At 38.1% G+C, this 15,436-nt stretch overlaps 1 protein-coding gene across 1 annotated transcript in view; it reads left to right on the top strand.

Annotated features, from left to right (window-relative positions):
- Positions 1-15,395, top strand: part of LOC102293740 — an 18,785-nt gene extending 3,390 nt beyond the window's left edge. Inside the window, exons 3-6 of the mRNA XM_042213334.1 lie at positions 13,629-13,880; positions 13,970-14,170; positions 14,289-14,405; positions 14,739-15,395. Of these exons, the coding sequence (XP_042069268.1) occupies positions 13,629-13,880; positions 13,970-14,170; positions 14,289-14,405; positions 14,739-14,929 (761 nt within the window). The 3' untranslated portion in view covers positions 14,930-15,395. The remainder of the gene's footprint in view (positions 1-13,628; positions 13,881-13,969; positions 14,171-14,288; positions 14,406-14,738) is intronic.
- The last annotated feature ends 41 nt before the right edge of the window (positions 15,396-15,436 follow it).

Genomic DNA, 15,436 nt, shown 5'->3' with positions numbered 1-15,436 from the left:
GTATTCTGTTAAAGATCTGAGATTTCCTCCTGTCATCATGTCAGCGTGACAAGTTTTTCACTTATCTCGTTAAAAGAATAAGGTAAAATTGGAAAACAGAATTGTTTGACAAATTTCACTGCAGCAACACTTTACAGTGATACAAATTTACATATTGAATAAAAACAATAATTTAATAACTCATTATTGTTAATAAATTATAATAATAATACATGTACTAAGTCAGACCTTCCCAAAGTGTGGGGCCCGAGAGCCATTGCAGGGGGGGGGAGCGGTATGAAAAGGGGAAAAAAAAAAAACAATGCTTGGACACTGCTAGCACGGGGCTCCTACACAAATGCAAAGCAGGAGATGAAGCATAGCTGAATATGTTTCCAAATCAACCTTATTCTAAGACAAACACTAGAAAATATGGTGAAGCATATCTTCCCTTTGGTTTCACCTGCACAAGTGCCGAGGTAGGTCTCCCCTGCTTAACTGGTCTTTCCTTTGTTGGGAGCAGCGCTGGGCTCTTCAAATCACGGACAAACAGTATCCCACATTCTTGATTTTTAGTTCACAAACACTTGTTGTAATGACTAACTACTCCTGACATTTTGGAGATGTTAGATCTTTATACAGTAAAGTTACAGTGGGATACAAATAACATCAGGCTGATCCTGCCACGATTTGTTCCCCCTGTCTAAATCACGGACAAACAGGATCCCACAGCTGTTTATGTTTTTAAACCCATTTTGCACAGAGAGGCATTTTTAAAAAAAATGTATTGATAGCAATGTTGAATATTATTAAACAGGAAAAAAAACAACTACACGTAAAATAATTACACTGTGATGCCTCTGCCTTTCTAAATAGAGGGACATTAACTGCGTGTGTATAAGTAAGCGTGTAAAAACTGAAGATAGAGACAAAATACTGTTAATCTGACTATCTGCCATTCTGCAATTCATCTCATGTAAACGTGGCGCACAGCGTGACGTGAAAAAAGCACATACCTTTGTTGCCTGACGAACTCTGTATTCCTCGTCCACACATAAACGCAAAAAAGGAGTTTTAAAAAATCGCAGTTTTCGGTGAAAATACCCGTATAGGTGTGGACGTAGCGTAAAAAAGTTAGCAGTTAATTTTCTTACTACCTGTAATTGATTGCAAATTACTTGTATTTGCTTAATTGCTTACTAAATGGTTGAGGTGTGAAATAAACACTGTACTAAGTATGTTTGGCTTCTGTATTACTACCCTTTAGCTATGTATTTAGAATGTAATTTTTTTTAGTGTCCATAGATATTTACAAATTCACAAAATCTGTCCCAAATATCACAACCTGTTCCAGTATAGATGACTCAGTTTGTTCTTTATTGTATTTTTATTTAGTTAAGCTAACAGTGTCAATTTAATTGTGTCTTATCTTAGTGTCTGCTTCTCACTTTTCCTTTAAATACAAGTTATGGTTTAAAATTGGTATTCCGGTGTTTATACACCACTTTGTATTTAATGGCCATTTTCATAAATCTCTTGCTCTTAGCATCTATTTGGACCTGTCTTCCTCCTCTCACCCCCAACACTCACAGCAGATTGCTGCCCCTCCCTTTACCCTTTTTCTAATTCAGTCTTTTAATCAAAATGTTTCTGCAGGTTTAACAGTATTGCTTATAGCATATAGTTAGTCACTGATTCTTATGAAGACCTGTATGCGAATTGCTCTCTCATAAAAAATAAATGTATATATGTTCATTCCTGTATTGATTGTTTTTCTTAAAGTTCATGATGATATGCAAATTTTGGAAAATAAATTCTGAATATTCTAAACTTAGCTTTAAAATATAAATATTCTAACTCTCAAAAGCACATGACAAACCAACTGACACACCTGAGTCACTCACTTTCTTTATTCTACTCACGAGCGACTCAATCACACTGGCTGTTTTTTTACTAATCACTGTGCAACTGCTGTAAATTCACAGTAATTGCCATCTCCTTACAAATGTTTATTAAATTCACCACACAACTCGACTGACGGACTGTGTTCAGGTAACCTGTCAGCAACATGTCACAGATGACATATTTAGTGTTTATTTGCTGGTTTGTCGGTAGCAGCTCCTGAAAAGCAAGTCACACATCTGTTCGACCAACGCCAGTTGATCTGCGACGCCAGTTAATCTGGAACACCGGGCCGGACTAAAGCTGCTGCTCTTGGTGGACGCACGGTGGAGACGAGGAAGCCCTGAATAAGCAGGTGTAGCACGCCAAATAGCCAAGGGAGTCCGGAGATCATCCTCTGTAACCAGAGGGCTAACTCCTCCTGGTATTCCTTACACGGGGAAATCTAACAACCAAAAGCTAAACATAAGAACCAAGGGACTATTGACTAACCTTTAAACTAAGAAGGTGGACTCAAACCATAATTCAAAATGGAAAAAAAACACAAGAAACTGAAACTGCTGGGCCATAAGACCCATCATCGTAACACAGACTGCACCTCATCCAAGCATACTAGGACTAACACTGCTAACAAATGCCTGATGTTTAAGGGGGGAAATGCCTAATAACTTATCATGTCTGTTTGTCTCCCAATTCCCATTAGTCTTTGAGCCAGGAATCATATTTCCGTACATCACAAATAAACAGTGGAGGGTAACATAATAAGCAAACAGGACGATGTCAGAACAAAAACAGAGAAAGAACAGGAGGATTAGACCAATGTGAAACACCAGCGCAGTGAGAATGTATGTTCACTGCATTAAAAACAGTAATTTTAAGGATAAAATATCTCAAAACCTGTTTTGTTTGAAATTGAATGATATGACACTGTGATGAGATCTAGTGCTAAAGATAATACATTTCTTACCAGTGTGACATTCTCAGACCCAAAGTCAGAGCTGAAAAAAGGCATCAAAGCTAATAATGGCCAACAATGGAGCAGTGTTATTATTATTTACCACTAGAGGGTGCCATTATATTTGGAAAAGAAATTGTGGCAGTTGTGATATGCCTTCAATGTTCAGCTTTGCAAAATGAAATGATAAAGCTGAAAATCAGCTTATTATTAATTTGATGATTGTAGTGTATTGTTGAGCATAATGGTGGGCTGTAGCTCAGGAGGTAGAGCAGGTCATCTACTGATTGGAAGGTTGGGGGTTTGAGTTTTGGCTCCCCCAGTCTGCACGCTTACCCCAAGTTGCAATGCATCTATTGGAGTATGACTGTGTGTGAATGTTAGTTAGAAAGAACTTAAAAGTGCTGGTGTGATCTAGAAAACCTGTTTATAAGAATCAGTCCATTTAACATGTTATAAGACATTATCGTGAATAAAACGATTTTTCCCGCCAGCAACAACACTAGACATTCACCCTCATCTATGAATTTTTTTTAACAATTTACAGATGAGGGTGTCCTGCTCCTCTGAGGGAGGGGACAGTCCTCAGTACAGCTGGACTCCGGATGGACGAACACTGACAGATGGTGAGCTCCTTTCTGGAAATAATGAGAGTAACGTAATCACTCTGAAACAGCACGTCTCAGGACATCTTGCCTGCTCAATAAACAGCAACATCAATATGTGTGACGAGTGAGAACAACAAAAAAAGCTGATAATCAGAGCTTTGATAATTATTGCGACTTAAAAAAAAACTTCAATTATTATTGAAGCGTATGACTTGCAGATACTGTTAAATGACTAGCTGATACAACAATGAATTTTGTTTCTTATCTAACTTGAATCTAACTTCCTTGCTAATAACCATTTAAAAGTCACCTTTAGTTTAGTTTAATTTAGCTGCCTTAATGTGTCATTTTCTTAAGTTAATAAGCCACCGTCACAATCAACCATGGGGTTCAATGAAGTTTGACATTACAGGCTTGTAACTATCAATCAAAGTGAAACCCTGCCTGTGACAGACCTAACATGACCTTTCATTTCTGCGTCACTGAATCGTTCACTCCTCACTTTTAAAAGTGAACTTTTTTTTAAAAATTCTTATCAAGAAAGCGAATAAGTACGATCATTCTACGTTTTTGCCACACCTGATTGTTATGCCTTATTGCAAATGAAGAAGATGACCAGAAAGTAACCTACGCTGATGTCAGGGTCATGAAACAACAGGGGAACCAGATGGAACAAACAGCAAAGGCGGAGGCAGAGGTGGAGTACGGCCAAGTCAAGTTTTCAAAGCGACCTCGGAACACTGAACTAAGAGGAGATGACTGTATGTATGCCAAGATACAGAAAGTCAGGTGATATAAGTGGTCAGTGCTTTTACCCGGACTGCACCAATAAAGGTTCACAGAGGGAGGAGGTGATATTAAGGTCATTTAATTTCTGTCTTTGTGTACAATTGAATCTCTAACAGAACAAAGGTAATCCAAGTCACCACAGCTTCATCTTCATGTCTTCATGTTCAGCTCAAGAAACAGCTTACAGTAATAGATTTAAGCAACATCAAAGTGCTTGTTATAGACATATTACTCACAATACTGATAATATTCTGGATTTGTTTTCAACATCTTGGCATGTTATTTGTACTTAGTCATGTTATGTTTCCTGATTTTTGAGGGTTTTTTGGGATGTTTAGTTTTTCTCTAGTTTGGGATTCTTGATCATCTTTGTGTTTGTTTTGTGCTTCTGTTCCAAAGGTCTTGATGTTAATTCTGGGTTTTGAGATGAAATTTTTTCTTTGAGCTCCATAGCTTTCTGTCTATCGGGTGATGGTTATGTTCCTGTTATCTGTGTTATCATTTGTATTTCCATTCTGTGTCTTCAGTCTTGTCTTCGTGTTTATCTCTTGTGTTTCTGTCAAGGTTGCATGTTTTGAGTCTGCCATCAACTTCCTGTTTTACTATAGTGGATTTAGTCTCTTGTTCTTTGAGTGTAGTTCCACTTCCTGTGTCTTACAATCTGTAATGTATGTATATATTGTCTCAGTCCTTGCTTGACCTCATGTCTGGAGTACAAACTTCTCAATGCATTGATTCAGCTCAGTCTTACCACACACATCCAGGGATATGTCTTCATGTTTAGTGAGCTACCCTTATAATCACAGATTGCACCTTTATTGTATGCTGACCATCGGATGATCCAACACATAATTTGGCAATTTTAGATTTTTACATTGTTTCGAGGTTCAACAAATAAAACTTTCTGTAGGGTTTATTATACACTCATAGCTTCATGTTTGCATTTAGTAGATCTTCCTAAATGTTGATTTTACCAAATGTCTTTTAAATTCTGTCTTTAATTATTAAAAAGCTTTCTGTATTTGTCTCCTATGGGTCTAATTACAGATGTTGGTCCACTGCTGTCATGATTAAAACCGCATTTATGTGAAAGTCTTGTGAGAGCTGAGAAATGAACAAAATCTGAAAGTATCAGAAGACGAGCTGTGAAGTTCCACTTCCTGCTTCACAGTGGTGTTACATACATATATTTACATATTCAGCTAAACACCTTCTTAAACATTTAGAAGTATTTTTAAGTAAAACTATTATCTAAAATTATGCATGCACGGGCAAAGCAGTGCAAAACATACATGCAAAGCATTATATCACAATAAATCACAAGTGTTGGACAAAACCATAAGAGAGAAAACATAAGAAGGTATAATAAATACAGTTTGACTTCAGAACAGGAAATAATCATAAGCTAAAGGCTAGTGTGAAAATATGTGCATTGGCACAGTGTTAATGCACATATTTTCACACCTTGTCAGTGCTTCCTATAATGAGGAACTGAAGACTTCCTCTGACACTCAGCTAGCTGTTGGCAGCGGTGAACTCCCAAACTGTGTGTTTTACCCAAGCAGTCAGCAGTACCACCCAGGGCAGTGAACTAATGATGCTGTGAGTAATACATCAATGACTATTTCTCTGTGGTCTTCTATTCCCTGGCAGCTTATTCTTAAAAATCCTTTGTCCAATATATCAACTATCCCTCCTCTGCATATACCTAAACCATCTCAACCCTGCAAAATGCAAAATGCAAAAAAAAAAATAGATCAATAAATAAATGTAGTAGAACTTTTTAGACAATATTGGAATTTACTTAAGAAACCAATGATTTAGTTTTTCTTTAAACAACCATGTCACTGTCAAACAGTATTATAGTCTAGTCACCAGAGCTATCGCCTAGTAGCTATCACTATGGCAAAGAAGTAAATATCAAATTATTTTTATTTTATTTTTACATTTTATTTATGTATTTAATAATAAGGGTGGGTTTTGATGATTGATTTATCGAGTAAAATCGATTCTAGCCTGGATAACGTGATATGATTCATTAAAATTATGAATCGATTTTTTAATATAAATTTATTTTGCGAAGCCAGAATCTCAGGTTAAACCTCACAAAATTTCAACAACACCAAACAGCTAAAACAGTAAATGAGAGCAGGACACGGATTCTGCACAAAGAAAAAACACAAAGCGCGGACCCGCCGACGATCAGACATCAGAATCACCCGACAGCACGGACACGGTCGGGGCTGAAAGCTGACAGCTCACTGATTCTGATGTTTCGGCGGGTCGCGCTTTGTGTTTACCCGCCCTTTTTGCGCTGATTCTGAAGCTGCAGGTTTTATCTCTCTCCAAACAATATTGACTAAACCAGCAGCAAAAGAAGATCCAAACTACGCTTCACATAAACATCGTCATGAATTCCCTTACTTTTGCTGTTTTGCTTCCACCACGATAAAATCACACTTCATGCACACTCTCTCTCTCTCTCTCTCTCTCTCTCTCTCTCTCTCTCTCTCTCTCTGTACTTCAAGAACAGTTTCCCTCTAAAAATCTGTTTTCTGCATTATTCGCTTGCTTGTTACGCACAAGTCTACCGTTGTTTACAGCGCTGTTGGCCGCTGTTTTTTCCTTTTACTTACTTCCGAAAAGAAAACCTAATTTCTGCCTATTTTAAACAAATTTAAACTTTTTAAAATTATGCAAAATTGCAAAACGTGCGTGTCTCTAATAAAACCTCTGTAACTTTGCTCTGCTTCACTTCAGCAGCATCAGGTAATGTTCATATGTTGATTAATGGTTTTCTTTCGTTTTTGATTCTGCAGAATATTTTTATAAAATCCAGGCCAGGAAAATCACTTCATGTTTTTCTGTGTTTTATCCTCAGCTACTTTGACACAAAGGCATCTGCTGTGATGCTCACACCTTTGATAAAGTCTTGCAAGTGTCAGCTTTCTTTTTATAGATATAAAAATATGGAAATGTACTGATCTGAATTGTAATATATCTGACTGTCAAAATTTCCCAGATTCAAATCGAATTGAATTGAATCGTGGATCGAATCAATTCGGGACCTTGTGAATCGGAATCGAATCGATTCTAGAAATCAGTGACGATACCCAGCCCTAACCCTAACCTCTTCTGTCACATTAACCCTCTGCATGTACTCCATCACTAAATCCAGGGGTCTTCCCTCTTCTGCAAAATGCAAAAAAGCAGATGAATCATTACATGGGTTAAAACTTTTTAGACAATGTTGTTATTTATCTAAGACCTCACAGCCCATTGTTCCTTCAGTGGTGCGAGTTTCAGTCATTATGCAAATACACTGTTTATAAAATTGGGGAAACCTGCAGTCAGCTGAGACTAAAGAAGTCACTTGGATGAGTGACGAAATGTTTCTCCCACTGAAAACGCTATGTCCAGATGAACAGAATCAACTTTTGGAGATTTGCTTACCTGGATGATTGAACATGCATCAAGAAGTTTTAACCCACTTTGGCAAGGACTGCCTAAAGCTTGTACGTCAGTATGAGTAAACAGCACATAAGATGGCAGATTACAGGAACCACCTCAGCCTCAGATGCAGGGTGAGGCATTTTACCATCGACATCCTAAAATCTCAAGAGGAGCGGATTCAACAGAGACTTACCATGCTTCCAGATGAGAATACTCTTAAAAGGGTGTTTGACTTCACTTAGAAGGCTCATCTAGCACAGCATAAGACGTCTAAGACCAGGCAACAAAGGAAGTTTGACTTACTTGTTGTACATCGGAAACCACAGCAAAATATGGAGAGTGTCTTCAGCGACCAGAAGAGAGAAGGATGCGACACCGAGGATGTGGACAAGTGGGTGAAGAATTTGTCTGACAGACAGCTCACCCAAACAGAGAAAAACATCCTTGCTAAAGGGTTGAATTTTGCTGTCACGCTCAGTGACGAAAATACTTATGAGCCCCTGAAACGAGACCCAGGAAGTTGTTACAGGAAGAGGGTGATAGACTGTCTGAAGCAGTTAGAAGAAGAAAATGACCAGACCTCATACCACAGGCTATACCCAGGCGAATCTACACCAAGTCTGTATGGTTTACCGAAGATACACAAACGGGTTGCACCTTTAAGACCGATTGTCTGCATGATCAACTTGGTCACCTATAACATCTCCAAGTTTCTGGCCTCGATCCTCAACCCACTGGTAGGCAGCTCTGAACACCACGTCCAGAACACGTTGGATTTTGTTGAAAAGGTGAGAGATGTCATTATGGAGACAGATGAAACTATGGTCTTGTACGATGTTACATCTCTCTTCACTTGCATCCCAGTCACGGAAGAGTTGAAAGTAGTTCATAAGAGATTACAGGATGACCCCAACCTCAGCAACAGGACCACTCTCAGCATCGACCAAGTGTGTTTGCTTTTTGGAACCGTGTCTTCATTCCACCTACTTCACATACAAGGGTCAGTTCTACAGGCAGAAACATGGGTGTGCCATGGGCTCCCCAGTTTCACCCATCGTGGCCAATTTGTACATGGAAGAAGTGGAAAAGAGGGCTTTGCTATCCTACCCTGGAACACCACCAAGTCATTGGTTCAGGTATGTGGATGACACCTGGGTGAAAATCAAATCTCAGGACGTACCACAATTCATGGATCACATTAACTCGGTGGACCAACACATCAAATTCATCAGGGATGATATGAAAAGTTGCAGGTTAGCCCTCTTAGACTGTGAGATTTCCATCAGTAATGGGGGACATGTAAAAGCAGATGTGTACCGTAAACCTACGCATACGGATCAGTATTTAAGGTTTGACTCTCATCGTCCACTGGAGCATAAACTGGGTGTCATCAGGACACTAAGACATAGAGTGAACACCATCCACACTGACACAGTGGCCAGGAAAGCAGAAGAACATCACATCAAGGAGGCCCTGAGTAAATGTGGTTAAGGCACCAAAAGAAAGCTCCAGCTGATCCAGGAGAGAAAGACAACCGCTAAGTGATCCCTTATGTGTCAGGAGTATCGGAACAGCTGAGAAGCACTTTTTTCTAAACACCAGATCTCTGTGGCTTTTAAACCCCAAAGCACGCTGCACCAAAACTTGGTCAACCCCAAGAATTAGAACCCCGACACAAACAGAGCTACTTGAGGCCGCATTTGTAGGCCGATTACGTCACAGCGACGCGATGAAGGCTGTCCAAATTTGTAGACTTCTCCAAATGCAGCCGACAAATGTGTCCTCCTTTACCCCAAATTTGAAGGATGGTTCGGGTGTATCCTTCGTGGCCCACCATATCCCAGAATTCATAGCGTCGCCTAGCCAATTCCAGTTTTAAACAATGGTGGCGGCTACTAAGTTTTTAATATTACTCTTATTACTCTTTCTGGATCGCAAAATAAGCTTTTAACATATTTTCAGGCGAGAATGTAGCTGTGTAAACTTCAAATATCTTCTCGGTTTATCAAGATATCGCATATTTGCAAAAGTGCTCTGACGTTTTCAGAGACATCTGTTACCCACCAGCTCAATAGCTAGCCGGGAGCTTGAGGGTGACTAGAGCCGCCGAGAACGGCACAACTCCCGGCACATCATTTTCAGATCACCGCGGTCTTTTGCTACTCAGGTTAAACATAATATATAAGTCACTTAGACAACCTAAAAATGTTATTGTTTGGCTTTTTTCAGTGTTTTATTTGTTCGTGAGTAAATTGGTTTGGCTGAGATTGACGTAGACTGCGAAGGCCGGGTCCTCAGGAGGATGCAGCCCATGAATTTGGACACGACCGTAGTGTACGCTGTTAAGTGCCAGGAGGATTGCCAGGATTTATACATTGGGGAAACCAAACAACCTCTGGCGAAGCGGATGGCACAACAAAGAAGAGCTACCTCGTCAGGCCAGGACTCCGCAGTCTATTTACACACAATTATGAGGATGTACACATCTTTCGCCATTTTACAATGCTGTGATTGCAGCCATTCCTCAACTCTCTGTGAATGGTACTCATGGCCATTGATCAGTGGTCATGAGAATTTGCATAATTATGATGAAGGTGACCTCCCAGCCCATTGTTCCTTCAGTGGTGCTAGTTTCAGTCATTATGCAAATGTACTGTTTATGAGATTGGGGAAACCTGCAGTTGTTGTTGTTGTTATTGTTGTTGTTGTTATTGGTGGTGCTCTTGTTTAATAACTACCAGCTTATAAAAAGAGCACAACAGCAGACTTGCAGATTAAGGATTTCCATTCTCCTGTTATTAGAGACATCAAGGCCTCATCCGAGTGATCATTCTCCAACATGCAATTAAAAACCTGGTTACATCTACCATGACACATAAGAGACACACAGAGCTACTGTTAATGAATATATTTTCAGACACTGAACTCTTTGGATATCAGTGGTAATGTGATAATGAGCTGCCACCAATCGGTTTAACATTGTCCGTAATTTACAATTACATAGATACATTTGGTGCAAAAAGGATTTTGATGAAGTTTTATGCTTTGCTAACTGGACCCAGTAAAATAATTTAAATATTTGGCTATGTTAGTGAGCTGTGCTCATAGGATTCCTCTCCCCCCCCCCCCTCTCTCTTTCTCTCTTTATGTCACACGCACACAAACACACATTCGGACATTTGGCTAAGCTACCAGTTTTAATGATAGATTTCTTAAATGTTTAACTTGTATTTGCATACTTTCTGAGTGGCAGCAGGACACTGAAAGAGAGCCTTCTACTGCTAACCCTTCCTTAAATGTAAGTTATGGTTTTGTGTTGGTATTTTCATGTTAAAACTATGAAACAATGAAAGGTTATATTTATAAGTAAACCAGAAGGTGAACCATGACGTCACATTTGTTTCAGTGAATATTAACTTTGTTCAATTGTTATTTTCATCAAGCTTTTATTACAACTTTAACCATGTTAATTGTTATCAATAATTGTAATAAGCAAAAAGCCTGATCATTGCTGTGAGGGTTTGTGTAACTGTGCTCCTCTTACAGAAGGTAAATGTAAAGATGCTGATTTTCTGTACTGACTGCTGATCTTCATCCAATGAAAAACACCTGTAGACTGGAAAAAACTAGTTTTCTTAAAATCACTTTAGTCGGGATGTTAATTATTCTTATATGAAAAGGAACACAAACCAGGAGCCTGCATGTTACTACTGACCTGCTCTAACCTCGAGTATCTGACTCAGTCAGGTTGTCATCCTGTTATTTCTGACTGCCCACACAGACACAGCAAGCTCTTCCCTCAAAACACTTTTTTAAAAAGTTTGGGGTTTTTTTGGGGGTTTTTTTTTTGGGGGGGGGGGAGGGGGTGATAATGTGATGAGATTTACAACTGACAATATTAAATCTAAAAAGTATCTGTGAAGCTGCCAGAAACAAAGAAGTCAAATAAGCAACTTGTGCATCCAGTAAATTCCAAGGCTGTATAATTCATTACCACTAGAGGGAGACATTGTGTAAAAAACAAACAAACAAACAAAAAACAACCCTGTGATCGTTGTTGTTCTATTACTTTGTTGTTCAGATTTTAAAATCAAATAATAAAACCTCTACCTCTGTTTAGTTTAACTGTAATCTGGTATATTATATAAAACTTTATTTCTTTATTAAAAGATATGCATACATTCTTAAGATTTACATTTTCAGTGCTGTCCACCCCACACACCCTTTTTTTCCAATTATCTAAGTTTTATCTAATGAGTTTTAAAATACTGAAGTGTTCTAGTATGCAGTGTGTGTAAAGAATCATTACTCATAATGTTGTTGTAACTTCAACCAGTTTGGTAAGGAAAGCTTAAGTGGTTTAGAACGCTGGATTATTATTATCATTGTTATAAGCCATGATGTATTATTATTCGGCCACCTAAACATGTTTCTGTGATTGATTGTTTCCATGTTAATCTATAATATGTCTTAGTCAAAACGTCTTTTAGTATAAATGATAAACATTTCCTTCTCTTCCTCTCAGTCTATCACACATGAATTCTCTTTTTCGTCAGGGCTAAAAGGGGAAGAAAAACTGATACCACTTCCTTTCATCCTCTCAGTGCATGAAAAGGTAACTTCAATACGACCTCACGTAAAGATTTTCACACATTCTCCTCTGAGGCTGATCACTAACAGGACACACTGCAGTCTGTTCAGAGCGGCACACACATATTTGTTTTTGAGGAAAAGGGTTTGAAAGCTGCTGACGATCAACAGAAGCTCAGCAGCTGACATGGAAGCTGTAGTTGGACTGCTACTGATGTGGCTCGGATACTCTCATGGTGAGCTTTTCATGTTGTAATTCATCATACTTCGTTTCTGTGCATAAATAGCATGTTTTGCAATTACAGGATCCAAGACTGTCAATGACAGACATTTTAAAAAAGAAATTATTAAATAAATTCATTTCTTGACATGTCGAACATAATAACAGTGCTATTTTCTGAAGTCTTTAACTTTACAATAATGCTACATTCTAATATCATTTCAACATTTTAACAGGAATGTGCACTCTAAAAAAAGTTTAGGGTTATTTTACTACAGTAAAATGTATTATACAGACAGTATGCTAACAAAAACTAAAAAATGAAAACATTCTAGCTTTAACATCAATCATTTTCATAAACAACACAATATCATAATTATAGGGTGAGTTAAATATATTTTTAAAACGCTAAAATTGAAAAATTCACTAAAGGATTTGTTTTTAGAAAAACACTGGGCGACTTGCAAAATTCAAAACTCAGACATACAGTTAATTATCTGTACTTCTACTGATATAACTGATTTAAGATGATTTGTTAAATGTTCTTCTAAAACATTTAAACTTAATTGTCAGATGGAGCTGTTAGCTGAATCATTACTGTTTTTTAGTTTTTGCTTTTGTTTACTTTTATTTGCAGGTGTGGAAACTTACTGTGATGGCAGACAGGATGGAGCTCAGTGTTATGGAGCTTTGGGAGGAACTGTGGACATCCAGCTGATGGACAGCACCTCAGAAATACCTAGATACCAACTGTTAAGAATTCATTAAAAATACTAGATGTGAGAAATAATAGGTTTTTCTAATACCATAGACATAGATCTACTTTTTCCCAGTAATGGAACATTTAGGTCAATAACCTGAGCAGGCAATGACAGTGGTAATTATACCTTAAACCTTTGATTCAGATGGAAAATCATCAGGCGAGCGGACTTTACAGTTGTTTATTCAAGGTATTTTTTTCTCTGTTCATAACAGATGAATAGATATCAATTTAACATTGTTTTGATAACCTTAGTGATATAGCACAAAATAAAACAATACATGTATTTTTGCTTTCCCTGTTCTTATGAGAGTATCAACAATGACAAAGATTTAAATTTGAAATCTAAGTCATCTGTGTGTGTTCTCTCAGCTCCTGTGTCCTCTGTCCTGCTGGTCTCTGAGTGTCTGTCCCAGAGAGAGATGAGGGTGTCCTGCTCCTCTAAGGGAGGGGACAGTCCTCAGTACAGCTGGACTCTGGATGGACGCACACTGACAGATGCTGAGCTCCTTTCTGGAAATAATGAGACTAACAACATCACTCTGAAACAGCACGTGTCAGGACATCTGGTCTGCTCAGTCAGGAACAACGTCAGTAATGTCTCCAAAGAACAGAAGACCTGTCGTGAGTAACAACATTATGAATGAAAGTCAATAATAACAACTATTTCACTTCGAACATCTTTCTCGAATTATTTGTTTTTTTTCTGCCAGGCTTCATTAACTGCACGTCAATCAATGGGACACAGATATTAGGGTGGGTGCCTGTGGACAGTAACGGCCTGTGTATTGAACCAACAACAGAACCTACCCCAGTCACACCAACTTCTGTGGGTAAGGAGACTGGCACAGTGTCAATTACACAATTCAACAATGAAACTGTGACTTCCAACAGTGATGACCAATGGTACATTAGTAAGTGAAAACTAACTAGATCCACTGATGTCACTTTCTCTTTCTTTATGTTCCTTTACAAAAAACATACCTTTGATAACTGAAACATCTGTTTTTATATATTTTACTTTTGAAACAGCCAATTTGCCACTGATCGGTGGTGTTCTCTCAGCACTGGTATTTTTCTTACTTGTGGGTGTGGCAGTCATCTGTGCTCAGAGGAAAAAACAAAACAACAAACCTACAAAACCAAAAGGTACAAAAATTCTTCTGTCACATATAAAATCTGTGGGTATTGTTAACTAATAAGCTTCAACACAAAAGCCGAGAAGACCGCTGTGTGCAAAGGTAACAAAGTCTGTCTTAAAGCATTGCCAAAGAACTCATTTTAAAACCGATTTTTGTATCTGACTCATTTTCTCCAGTCCATGAGCTGAAGCTAACCAGGTCTTTCTGCAGCAGATATCACTGTGAAAATATTTTTTGAAACTCTTATAAAGAAAGCAAAAAGACTTCACAAAAATTAAAACCTTTAAAAGTTAACCATCTGTAATACTCTGCTTGTAACAATCTTCTTGCTACTCTGCAGAGGATGAATGTGACCAAGATGTAACCTATGCTGATGTCAGGATCATGAAGCAACAGGGGAAGCCAGCGGTGCAAACAACAGAGGCGGAGGTGGACGTGGAGTATGGCCAAGTCAAGTTTTCGAGGCGATCTCGGCACACTGAACCAACAGGAGATGATTGTATGTATGCAAAGGTCCAAAGATTCCGGTGATTTAGGTTATTGGTGTGTTCACACAGACTGAAGGTCCATGGAGAGAGGAGATGATGTCAAGATGCCAAAAGGTCTTTTATTTAATTCAATTTCCCATCAGAAAAATAAAAAAACCTTCAGATTTCATACGTATTGATTTTCTTTGCTTTCACTGTGATTCTGTTATATAAAAGAGCATCAGCACACTCAGACTTAGGTGACATCTGGGTTATCATTTCATATGACGCTACACAAGCTGCGGTAGTTTTGAAGCTATTTAACATTTCTAAACATAATTATTCATATTTTTCTATTAGCTTTTATATTTATAGGATGTTGTAATAGTTTTATTCGTAGTTATAATTTATGGATATGTTTTATCTTATTTATTGTCTAAACACTGATAAACTGCATTATTACTATAGTTTTAACAATACATGATGCACTCATTTATCCTAAAACGGCCAATTTCAATCTAATGCCACAAAAAAATTCCATTTAATTAAAGTGTGATTATTAAACACTCTT

Source organism: Haplochromis burtoni, unplaced genomic scaffold (assembly GCF_018398535.1).
Source record: "Haplochromis burtoni strain Fernald_Lab_line unplaced genomic scaffold, NCSU_Asbu1 Contig_10, whole genome shotgun sequence".
NCBI classification, from domain to species: Eukaryota; Metazoa; Chordata; class Actinopteri; order Cichliformes; family Cichlidae; genus Haplochromis; species Haplochromis burtoni.
This window is presented reverse-complemented; position numbering and strand designations above follow the sequence as displayed.